General features: G+C 38.9%; 1 protein-coding gene across 3 annotated transcripts in view; it reads right to left on the minus strand.

Moving 5' to 3' along the window:
- Positions 1-12,491, minus strand: part of Matr3 (matrin 3) — a 36,844-nt gene that overhangs the window by 5,342 nt on the left and 19,011 nt on the right. For 2 of the 3 annotated variants that reach the window (XM_090331429.1, XM_090331427.1), the window contains exons 3-13: positions 12,033-12,094; positions 11,213-11,254; positions 10,366-10,478; positions 8,639-8,691; positions 6,910-7,035; positions 5,554-5,679; positions 5,197-5,364; positions 3,880-4,011; positions 2,745-2,788; positions 2,280-2,646; positions 29-395 (exon numbers count right to left, since the gene is read on the minus strand). In XM_090331429.1, the coding sequence (XP_090187555.1) occupies positions 29-395; positions 2,280-2,646; positions 2,745-2,788; positions 3,880-4,011; positions 5,197-5,364; positions 5,554-5,679; positions 6,910-7,035; positions 8,639-8,691; positions 10,366-10,478; positions 11,213-11,254; positions 12,033-12,094 (1,600 nt within the window). The remainder of the gene's footprint in view (positions 1-28; positions 396-2,279; positions 2,647-2,744; positions 2,789-3,879; positions 4,012-5,196; positions 5,365-5,553; positions 5,680-6,909; positions 7,036-8,638; positions 8,692-10,365; positions 10,479-11,212; positions 11,255-12,032; positions 12,095-12,491) is intronic. The other variant, XM_090331428.1, reaches the window with a different exon arrangement.

Below are 12,491 nucleotides of genomic sequence, written 5' to 3' on the forward strand. Positions count from 1 at the left end.
GTGAAAGGACAAAAATCTTAAAGCTTACCAACAGGAACATTGGGCTGATACGGTCCAATTCTATACTCATCTGGGATTGTATAGTCCTCCTTGTTTTCATCACTTTGGCCATCTGCATTTTCACTTGTATCTTTGTTGGGATCATCAGTATTCTCAGCAGACTCAGCACTTTGTTCCATATTTTCTTCATTTTTAATTCCATTTTCCAGTGCTGCTTCATTTTCTTGATCAAGTTCTTCGATCTTGTCCACCTTAATTTCAACCAAACCATCATCATTTTTGTCACCAGATTTAAATGTCATGCCTGATTTACGAAGTTTGTGAAGTTCCGAATCTTCCTCATCACCAACCTCATCTAGAGTGACAAAACCTTCCACATTCCCTGGGAAACGACGCTGTTAAGAAAGACAAATTTACTCTGCAACAATTATCTTGCAGCATCCCTTCCATTTGTTTAACTTGAAGGGATAGCGTCTTTGTCTCTCTCTTTTTAAAGTAAGGCCTCACTATGTAGCCTAAGCTTGAACTCATGATCTTTCTGCCTTAGCCTTTAAGAGCTGGAATTATAAAGTAGGTATTACAATGCCTGGAGTGTCTTTCTTTTTTTCAAAATATTCTCCTCTTTTCTTCCCCTACTGATAACTTTTTAATAATGGGGCTGGGGTTATAGCTTAGTTAGAAGTTCAATCTCCAATACGAATTCATAGACCGAAAATCAAACTTCACTAAAGGAAGGCTTGTCAAATATGCAGAATGAAAACAATTTTTGTAAGACTATTTACAATCAATACTTTCTATAACTTTTCAGACTATGTAATAGTGCTCTTATTTAGATGGCTCTTTAGTGCTTTTTTTTTTTTTTTTGCCAGTCCTGGGCTTGAGCTCAGGGCCTGAGCACTGTCCTTGGACTTTCTCAAGGCTAGAGCTCTACCACTTGAGCCTCAGCACCACTTCTGGCTTTTTTTTTTTCTATGTATGTGGTACCGAGGAATCGAACCCAGGTCTTTGTGCATGCTAGGCAAGCACTTTACCACTAGGCCAAACTCCCGGCCCCTTATTTAGTGCTCTTATATGACAGCTCTTATTTATTTAGCATAAGAAGTTTTTGTTTTGCTGTTACTTAACAGGTGTACAATTTTACATTTGTAACTTTAACTTCCTCTCCCTCTACCCCCACCTTCCTGGCCCTTGAACTCAGTCAGAGTCTGTGTTCTGTCCCTGAGCATCCCTGTGCTCGAGGTTATCAAGGGGCCACAGTGCCACTTCAGAACTCTTCTTGTTTATGTAGTACTGAGGAATTGAATCCAGAACATTATTATCATGCATGCTAGGCAAGCACTCCACCACTAAGCCACACTCCCAATCCTTAACTTATTTTCTAATGAGCTGTTTTGAAAAGCAGCTAAGGTTGCATTTTTCAAGCAGGAAAAAAATTTTAAATTCCAAGTGATTTTTAAGGAAGTAGCAAAATGTTTTAAGCTTTTTGGATCAGTTAATCTACTGAAACCCTTATCTCACCTGTTCTGTTTGAATCAGGGTCTCCCTATTTGTTGGGCTGGCCTGAACTCTTGATTCTCCTACTTCTGCCTCAGGGATTATCATGTTAGCTCATCCCATTGCTTTGAAAACAAGCTTTACAGGAAGTGTTCTGGAATCCTCAAAATCCTTGATTTTTCTAAATGGGAAGCAGGACATGTTTCTCTCTAGTTCAACCCCCTTTACTAAAATAAATTTTTAAAGAGAATAAGAGGCTCATATAGTACCATTGGAATACACAAGCATATATTTTACATACATATTACATTACATATTTAGAAAGAGTTTGAACTCTTTCAGGATGAATAGGTTTTCTTTAGAAATTTTATTTATTCTTTAATGAACTAATACTCTATTAAAGTATTACTAGAAAGTTTGGATTTAAATTTGTATATTCTAAGTCCTCCCCTGCCCCCTCCGTTTTTTGGGCCAGTCTTAGGGTTTGAACACAGGGTGTAGGCACTGCCCTTAAGCTTTCTCCAGGCTAGTATTCTACCCTTGAGGCATAGTACCACTTCTGGCTTTTTCTATGTATGTAGTACTAAGGAATTGAATCTAAGGCTAAGTGCATGCTAGGAAAACACTCTATTAGGCCACACTTCTGGCCCCGACATTCTAAATCTTGATTTTTTTTCCCCCTTGTATAAATCTCTTTACATAACCTGCATGGTAAGAAAATAATTTGGAAAGTTGTTCCATTAAAAGTAAGTTTTTACAGCTTTTAAAATTCTTTAAAAAGTTACCTTTTTCAGTTTTTTCTTTGCTGCTGAAGCACTCAAATCTTTTTTCACAGCTTTATCTGAAGATTCCTTTTTCCCATCAGAAGACACATCACCTAAATTAGCAAGATCAGTCTCATCTCCCACCGAACTGCCACTTTCTAGAAGAGCTACTGCTTCTTCTTCATCTACAAGTAGCTCATCTTCAGATTCAAGAAGCATATTAGGTTCCTGTTCTGTCTGGTCATCCTTTGTATCTTTCTCACCATCTTCTCCTGACTTTTCTTCTTGGTCTTTACCTTCAGTTGTACTTTCAGCCTTCTGAGAACCATCAGTTTTGGATTTCTTATCACTTGGAGATTCTTTCCCATCTGGAGAATAAGATCTTTTTCTGAAATCAAAAAAATATACAAAGAAATAATTTTTTTTCCTGGGATGGAAAATAAAATTGTAACACACAAATGTACAACACATGCAAAATGAAATTACCGAGATTTATCCTTTTTCAGCAAGTCAATGCCTCTGTTGGGAATCTAAAAGACAAGAAGTTTTTTACAAAAGTTAGTATTCAAAAAGTACTCATTTGAATATATATGACTGTACACCAGTATTTTGTGAAAATCTTAAAAAAATTATTTTTTATTTTTGCCAGTCTTGGGGCTTAAACTTAGGGCGGGAGCACTGTCCTTTAGCTTTCTCAAGGCTAGAGCTCTACCACCTGAGCCACAGCACTATTTCTGCTTTTGATGTGTATGTGGTACTGAGGAATCAAAACTAGGTCTGTGTGCATGCTAGGCAAGCACTCTACCACCAGGCCAAACTCTTGGCCCAAAAATCTCTTATATAACCAATTCTTTCCATTCAATCTCTGTAATCATACCAAAGACAAACTGTTTTATATTTAGCCTTGAGGAATGCTCACAGGACAGTGCTCTGGCCCTGATTCCCCAAGCACAGAACTGGCAAACAAACAAAAACCTCCCACAAAAAGACAAAACTGCATATGTATGTCATATATATAACATGCTAAGGTTCTTTAAACATGATCCTAAAAACAAAATAATGAAAATCTGAAGAAAAAAAGACTGATGTTCGAGATTTTTTTTTCTAAGAGGGGGTAGTGAGGGTGGGCATGGGTGCTTTTTTGGTGCTTTTTTTATTTCAGTGATAACCTTGGGGCTTGAACTCAGGGCGGCTTTGGCATGGTCCCTGAGCAAGCTTTACTCAAAGCTAGTGCTCTGCTCTCCCAGGTGAGTCATAACTCCATTTGTCTTTTTTCTGGATGGTTAACTGAAGAAACTCATGGATTGGCTTCCAACCACAATCCTCAGCTCCCAGTGCTTCCTAGGTTCTAGAATTATAGACCACTAAGACCCACAAAGAATTTTACTTTAAAAAATGGTTACAGGGCCGGGAGTTTGGCCTAGTGCTTGCCTAGCATGCACGAAGATCCGGGTTCAATTCCTCAGTATCCCACATACATAGCAAAAAGCCAGAAGTGGTGCTGAGGCTCAAGTGGTGGGGTGCTAGCCTTGAGAAAGTTCAAGGACAGTGCTCAAGCCCTGAACCCAAGCCCAGGACTGGCAAAAAAAAAAAAAAAGGTTACAAACCAAGTACTACATACCCTCAGCACCAGTTTTTTATATTTCTCAGAAAGGTCAACCTTAACACATCTCCCCTGAAACCAAAGTGCTTTCTTTAGACAATGGTCAACCATTGCCATGGCATCTTCTCTGGTCTCCATCTCAATAAAAGCCTAAAAACAAAGCAAAACAAAACCCATTATTTTCCACAGAACTTTTTAGTTTTTACTCTATCCATAGGAACTCTAGTGAATGTTAAGTAACTAAAGGTAAGAGCTTGTCAGTCATACAATGCTACCTATAACAGCTAAATACCAAATACCATCAACTTTTTCAACCTTTATGCAATAAGTAGTAAATTTAAAAGATATAAAAAATACTGTAAGAAAGATACAGGAGTCTGGAAATATGTAGATTTAGAATGCAAAGTATACTTAAAAGAAAAGATGAAGATATTCATTTCACCAATGTTGGGGGGTGAAACAGGGAAGGAGGAGGGAGGAAGAGAGCATGTAATTGAATCAAGGGCTTTCCACCATTAAGCAATAAATCCTAAGTAATCTGGGCTTAAAAAAAAAATACAAGTATAGGACCAGGAGTTTGTCCTAGTGGTAAGGGAGTTGGGCTAGTGGTAAGAGTGCTTGCCTAGAATGCATAGAGAACCAGGTTCGATTCCTCTGTACCACATACATTAAAAAAAAGCCAAAGTGATACAGCAGCTCAAATGGTAGAGCTCTAGCCTTGAGAAAGTCCAAGGACAGTGCTCAGGCCCTGAGCTCAAAACCAGGACTGGCAAAAAAAAAAAAAAAAAGCCAGAAGTGGTGCTGAGGCTCAAGTGGAAGAGATCTGGCCTTGAGAAAGCCAAGGACAGTGCTCAAGCCCTGAGTACAAGCCCCAGGACTGGCAATACACCAACGCCAAAAACTAAGTATGTCATAAAAATTCAGGCATCAAATTGGATAATATTTATGCTTTGCAAAGAGTTCTTAAATAGTATCAATGTGATAATACATAAATAAAAGCATACTTGCTAAAGAACACCTTGATAAAATAAGGTGAGAGATGAAGTATCAGGACCTAAAAAATTCTAATTCTGAAATTTCATACTTTAACTAGACACATGAAAGTAAACAGAAAGCTGAAAAATCCCTAGAGAACTAATGATTCAGCTGGAAACATAAACATAGAAGAGGCTTAATTTAAGTTAATTCAATAGAATTATGTAAATGATTCTATGACTAATATTGATACATATTGAATGTAAAGCTATTGTATGTTAGTATGCAACATGCCATTGAGCACTATTAGACAACTGAAGTAAAATCTCTTTGAGAAGCTTATCTTTTTCAAGACCTCACCTGGCTTTTCATCCTCATCAATATATAATTCTTTATTTTCCCATAAGGTTCTGCAAGCTTGAGAACAGCACTGTCAGAATATCCAGAATGGGGTAAATTGCTGAGATGTATCACACGTCCAAGCTCTTGCTTTTGATCAAATTTCTGATCTGGTTTTCCTTCAGGTTTCTTTAATAAACAGGGGAGGTAAAGAAAAGAAAGGTTAATCAAATGTTGGCAGGCATGTTTTGATTTTTAATCAATAAAAAAAGCCCAAATTTTGATCAATTTTTAAATAGAAAAAGTTAAAAAATAACAAATGATGTATTAAACTGATTTATATAAAACGTGGAGGATAAACACCCTAAAGGATATTACCTTTATTCGTTTATACTTCTGGGATAAATGAACTCTCACTGGCTTCCCAAATACTAATGCTGGGGTGGTTGTGTAATAATCCACTGCAGCCTGAGCATCTTCTGTGGTTGCCATCTCAATAAATGCCTGAAACAAAAAAAATAGCACTGCCTCCAACATGTCTAGACATTATATATAAATATTACATTATATATAAATATTAAACATGCTTTAGGGATGGGCAAAGAAGGGGGGAACAACAATGGAGGAAGGAATGGAGAGCAACTGCAATCATTATAAGGTCATTATATAAGTCACTAGAAGGTAGGGATGGAAGGGGAAATGGTGTAAAGGGCTCTGACCAAGAAGTACTGCATTCATAATCTGAGTTATGGAATTACAACCCCTATGTACATCTATTGTAATAAAATGTTTTCAGGAATTCAGAGACAAATTAAGACAAGTATTTCTAAATTGCTGCTGTTGTTGTTATTATTATTATTGCAAGTTCTGGGCTTGAGCTCAGGGTCTGAAGCACTGTCCTTGGACTTTCTCAAGGCTAGAGCTCTACCACTTGAGACTCAGCACCATTTCTGGCTTTTTTCTATGTATGTGGTACTAAGGAATTTGAACCTGGGTCTTTGTGCATGCTAGGCAAGCACTCTACCACTAGGCCAAACTCCCAGCCCCTAAATTGTTACTCTATAAAAAGGTCATCTCTGCCAGGCGCAAGTGGTTCATGCCTGTAATCTTAGCTACTCAGGAGGCTGAGATACAAGGATTGAGGTACAAAGCCAGCCTGGGCACGTAAAATCCATGACACTCATCTCCAATTAACTACCAGAAAACTGGATATGACAGGGCATTAGCCTTGAGCTGGAGAGCTCAGGGACAGGGCCCAGTCCCAGAGTTTAAAACCCACAACTGACAGAAAAAAACAAAAACAAAAAACTGTATACACTATGTATACTTAGTAGACTAAGACTGAAAAAAAATTATTTGGCATCACTGTTATAGCTGTGAAATGACTTTCCAAATTTCTTTTTATAGCCTTTATATATGACAATTTTACTTAAGGATCACAAAATTTGAATCAGTAATAATCCATTATTATCAATATTATTGATACATATCATTGGTTTTTTCCAATTATAGGTCAGTAATTTAAATTATATGGAGCTCTTGTTAATTCACATTCATTTATTTTACTTAGGAAATTTATTAGTGGTATAGTAAAATGTTAATTTCAACTCTCATCTTTGCAGATATCGTGGCAGATCCTGGGCAGGCAGAGAACCTAATGAATTCCAAGAAACCTTGGGTCATGTGTAAAGATCTTGTTTCTAAGAAAGGGAAAACAAATTCAAACTCACATACCTCATTGATTTTATTGAGAATCAGATGATTTGAAATGACTCCAAATGGTTCCACAAGCTGTAGCAGTTGGTATCTCAAGTTTTTTCCTCGTTGAAAATCCATGATGTGAACAACTCGACTAGTTTCCTACCCATTGGAGGAAAAATACCCATGTCAATAAGTCTTTAAAATCAATGAGGGGAGATACTTGACATTTGAAATATGTGTTAAAAAAAAAAAATCAGTGTTAATATTTTTTTTTTGCCAGTCCTGGGCTTGAGCTCAGGGCATGAACCCTGTCCTTGGACTTTCTCAAGGCTAGAGCTCTACCACTTGAGCCTCAGCACCACTTCCGGCTTTTTTCTATGTATGTGGTACGGAGGAATCGAACCCGGGTCTTCATGCATGCTAGGCAAGCACCCTACCACTAGGCCAAACTCCGGGCCCTAATAAATCTTTTAATAAAAAAAAATAAATAAATAAACATGAGGGGAGAGAGAATACGTATGTATTCCAGAGGGGATGCCAGTGGGTAATGCCTGCAATCCTAGCCATTCAGGAAGCTGAGATCTAAGGATCAAGGTTCATAGCCAGGCAGAGCACCAAAGTCCATGGCTTTTTTTTTTTTTTTTGCCAGTCCTGGGCTTGAGCTCAGGGCCTGAGCACTGTCCTTGGACTTTCTCAAGGCTAGAGCTCTACCACTTGAGCCTCAGCACCACTCCCAGCTTTTTTGTATGTATGTGGTACCAAGGAATCAAACCTGGGTCTTTGTGCATGCTAGGCAAGCACTTTAACCACTAGGCCAAACTCCCAACCCTCCATGAGACTCTTATCTCCAATTAACCCCCAGAAAACCAGGAGTAGCACTGTGGCTCAAGGGGTAGAGAGGTAGCTTTGAGCTGAAGAGCTCAGGGACAACACCCAGGCACAGATTTCAAGTCCCATGACTAATATAAACAAAGAAGTAAACACGGAGCCAGATGCTGGTGGCTCAGGCCTACTTAGGAGGATGAGTTAGGAAGATTACAGTTGAGGCCAGCCTAGACAGAACAGTCCCTGAGATTCTTATCTCCAATAAATTGCTCAGAAAAAGCCAGAAGTGGAGCTGTGGCTCAAGTGATAGAGTGCTAGCCTGGACCACATAGCAGCTCAAGGAGACCCTGAGGTTCAAACCCCCAGGATTGGTGGGGGAAAAAAAAAAAATCCTCCCTCTCCCCAATTCCAAACACTCTAATGAACTTGCAGCTGGGAATGTGCCTTAAAGGTGAGAGTGCTTGCTTGGCATGCATGTGGCCCTGGAATCCATTCCTCAGTACCATGTAAACAGAAAAAGGCGGAAGTAGCACTGTGACTCAAGTGAAAGATTGCAAGCCTCCAGTGCCCAGGCCTTACGTTCAAGCCCCAAGTAGTTTTGCTTGTTTGTTTAAACAACAAAAGTTCTGGGCCTTGAACTCAGTACCTATGCACTCTCCTTGGACATGGTTTGCTCAAGTCTAATGCTCTGCCATTTGAACCACAGCGCCAATTCCAGCCTTTTCTGAATGTGTGGTAATGAGGAATCGAATCTAGGGCTTCATGCATACTAGGCGAGCATTCTGCAACTAGGTTATTCTTCGGGCTCCGCAACCAGGTAGTTTTGAGCAGAGCAAATTTTTCTGCCTAAAGCCAAATAGTAATTACTATCTCCAAGTTTTAAATCATACTCTACAAAGCAGTTAATACAACAAAAGCAATAGGTTATATTACTGACCACTCGGCCTTTCTGCATGTGTCTTGGTCCTTGCAGGTTTCCATTTCCAGCACCTTTACAGAGGAAAGAGCATTTTTCAGATTTATAAATTATAATAAATACACTTATGCACTATTTTTTTTTTTTTTTTGCCAGTCCTGGGCTTGAGCTCAGGGCCTGAGCACTGTCCTTGGACTTTCTCAAGGCTAGAGCTCTACCACTTGAGCCTCAGCACCACTTCTGGCTTTTTTCTATGTATGTGGTACGGAGAAATCGAACCCGGGTCTTCGTGCATACTAGGCAAGCACTCTACCACTAGGCCAAACTCCCGACCCCTTATGCACTATTTTAAAATATAGAAATGGACATCTTTCAAACAAAATGAAGATACCACAAACACATGATCGTTATATATTCACTTTTTTTTTTTGGAAGAGGGGCTAAGATTTGATATTTATTTATTTAATTACTTTTTATGTATTTTAACTTTTTTGCCAGTCCTGGGGCTTTTTTTCAAGGCTAGCTCTCTATCACTTGAGCCACAGTACCACTTCCAGCTATTTTTCCCTTATGTATGTGATACCAAGGAATCAAACCCAGGTCTTCGTGCATGCTAGGCAAGCACTCTACCACTAAGCCAAAATCTTGGTCCCCGGCTAGGATTTGAAATGAGGGCCTTGCCCCTCAAGCAAATACACTACACTTGAGCCCCATTCTCCAGTCCTTATTTGAATAAGCTTTGTTATGATGTCAATCATTGCATTGACTTTAAAAACAAAAGAACCAAAAAAATGACCAGGAATCCCACCTGAGGACTGACATTCAAGTAGAAGTTCCAAGAGATTCTTATGGCCAGTTAACCATCAAAAGCTAGAAGTAGAGCTAGGCGCCAAGACCTAATTAAGCCTGTAATCCTATCTACTCAGGAGGTTGAGATCTAAGGATCATGGTTCAAAGGAAACCAGGGCACTAAAGTCCATGAGACTGTAATCGCCAATTAACCACTAGAAAACTGGAAATATCATTGTGGCTGAAAGTGGTAGAGCTGAAGAGCTCAGGGATAGTGCCCAGGCCCAGAGTTCAAGCCCCAAGATCAACAATAACAGCAATAACAACTACAATAAAAGCACAAGGGCCGGAGTTTGGCCTAGTGGTTAAAGTGCTTGCCTAGCATGCATGAAGACCTGGGTTCGATTCCTCGGTACCACATACATACAAAAAAGCCGGAAGTGGTGCTGAGGCTTAAGTGGTAGAGCTCCAGCCTTGAGAAAGTCCAAGGACAGTGCTCAGGCCCTGAGCTCAAGCCCAGGACTGGCAAAAAAAAAAAAAAAAAAAAAAAAAAAAAAAAAAAACTAGCACAAAAGGTCAATGATAGGACCCAGGCCTCAGTTTCAAACCGCACGACCAGCACAAAACAAAGATTGTTTTCTCAAGCCTGGATTGGTAGCTCATGTTTGTAATCCTAGTTACTGAGGAAGCTAAGATCTGAGGATCATGGATCAAAGCCAGCCTGGGCACTAAAGTCCGTGAGACTTTTATCTTCAATTAACCATCAGAAAACTGGAAATGGTGCTGTGGCTCAAGGGGTAGGGCAGTAGCCTTGATCTGAAGACCTCAGGGCTAACACTCAGGCACAGAGTTCAAGTCTGGGGGGGGGGGGGATAAAAGGAAAGAGGATTGTTTTCTTCTGCATTAACTTTTTATGATATAAGATTTTAGAAAATGGTAATCTTAGTTTCCATAATTACCCAAATTTCCTCTTGGTCCAACTGCTGGTCCCCCAAGATGAAATGAAGGAGGTGGAGGTCCCAGAATTCCTGGAGCAGGGTTTGTAGACTGCTGCAACATGAATGGATCACCCCTAGTAATATGAAGAAATACATAAAGTATGATAAAAAAGACCCACTAGAAGATATACAGTTCAACTATGGACAAATTCAATCTTTAGATGGAATTTATATACCAAATTGGGGAAAAATATGCACGAATAAAAGTCACTACATAAAGTTTTCTTTATAAAAAATTTTTTCTTGGGGTCACGGAGCTTGAAATCAATGCTTGGGTGCTGTCCCTGAGGTTAACACTCAAGGCCAGTACTTTACCTTTTTGAGCCACAGTGCTACTTCCAGTAAAACTCTTACAGACTTTCCTGGCTGAGCTGGCTTCAAATTGAGATTTTCAAATCTCAGCCTCCTTGGTTCAGGAGTGGTAGAGTGCTTGCCTAGCAAGCATGAAAACCCTGGTTTGCTTCCTCAGTACCACATACATAGAAAAAAAGCTGAAAGTGATGCTATGGTTCAAGTGGCAGAGCTCTAGCCTTAAGAAAGTCCAAGGACAGGACCAGAGCCTGAGTTCAAGCCCCAGGATTGGCAAAACAAACAAACAAACAAACAAACAAAGATAGATCTCAGCCTCCGGAGTAGCTAGGATTATAGACCAGCACACAGGTACAAAATTTTCTTAAACTACAACAATCATAACCTAACAAACATTTGGCAACAGATACTGACAAGAACTAAGAAATACAGAAAGTTAAACCTGGATTCCTTACATTGATCTCCTTTACAAACAATAGCTTAAAAAAATGTAACTTACATTGTATGTCCTGTGTCATTGTCAGGATTCCATTCTGGGTAGCTTTAAAAAGACCAGAAAATTAACTTTAAAATTAAAAACCATCCCTCCCCCTTTTTCCCCCTGATATTATCAATAGCAGAATTAAGTCGAGACACTAGAAAGGACATCCCCAACAGTTAGGCATGTATAAAAAAAATTTCATGTAGCAGCCTAAATTCAGAACCAGAGGCAATTCATTAAAAAAAAAAAAAAAATTGTTCTATAACTAGTAACTTTTAGTGACTACTCTTTTAGAACATGTATTTACTATTAAAGAATTCTATTGTTATTAACTTTTAATAAAGTTCTTTCCATCTTGGCCAGGAGTTTGGCCTAGTGGCAGCGTGCTTGCCTAGCATGCACAAGGACCTGGGTTCAATTCCTTGGTACCACATACATGGGGGGGGGGGGGGAAAGTGGAGCCAGAAATGCTGCTGTGGCTCAAGGGGTAGAGCTTTGAGAAAGCCCAAAGACAGTGCTCAGGCCCTGAGTATACGCCCCCCGGAATGGCAAAAAAAAGAAAAGAAAAGAAAAAAAAAAAAAAAAGAAAAAGAAAAAAGAAATCTTTCCATCCAAATTAATTTGTATTTGCCCTAGAAAGAAAAACTATTATTATTGTATCCAATACTCAATATAATGATCTGGACATGTTACCCGTTATTAAAAAAAACTGTCCAGACATTATCTACCTTCTATGGAATAAGAAAACCATGGATACAAATCAATAAAGTCCCCCAAACCAGTAACAGCTGTTTCTGATTCATGATAAGGATGCTTTAAAGGTATTTCAAACTCCTACATTTCAAGAAGAAGCTGGCACCGGCGACTGTGACTTGCTCCATTGATATGTTGACTCCACTCCTGCAGCAAAGTAAATTGGCAGAATTAACCACAACAAAAAAGCTAAAGTATTGTCTTCTGAACCATTCAAAGTTATTATCTACATATTACCATGAGGTGTAAAAATATTAATGGCTGATTAATTAAATCACAATGATTTAATTTTAAACCATTTCTCTAAGTCTTTGAAATTTGATCCTGCCCTCAAATACGCTATGCACATTCTTGGAAAAACTGGATTAACTTGGTCAGCATACTTAATAGATTTGACAAGAAAAAGATATAGAGTAAGGATGCTCAGGAGTATTAACTGACCTTGAGATCAATCAAATATATTAACTTCTGTAGACTAAAACAAATATCCACTCTGTATCATTACAACCACTATTTAGTAGTTCTCTTCTAGAAAATGCCTTAA

This window comes from Megascapheus bottae, chromosome 4 (assembly GCF_031878675.1).
Source record: "Megascapheus bottae isolate mThoBot1 chromosome 4, mThoBot2.hap1, whole genome shotgun sequence".
In the NCBI taxonomy this organism is placed as follows: Eukaryota; Metazoa; Chordata; class Mammalia; order Rodentia; family Geomyidae; genus Megascapheus; species Megascapheus bottae.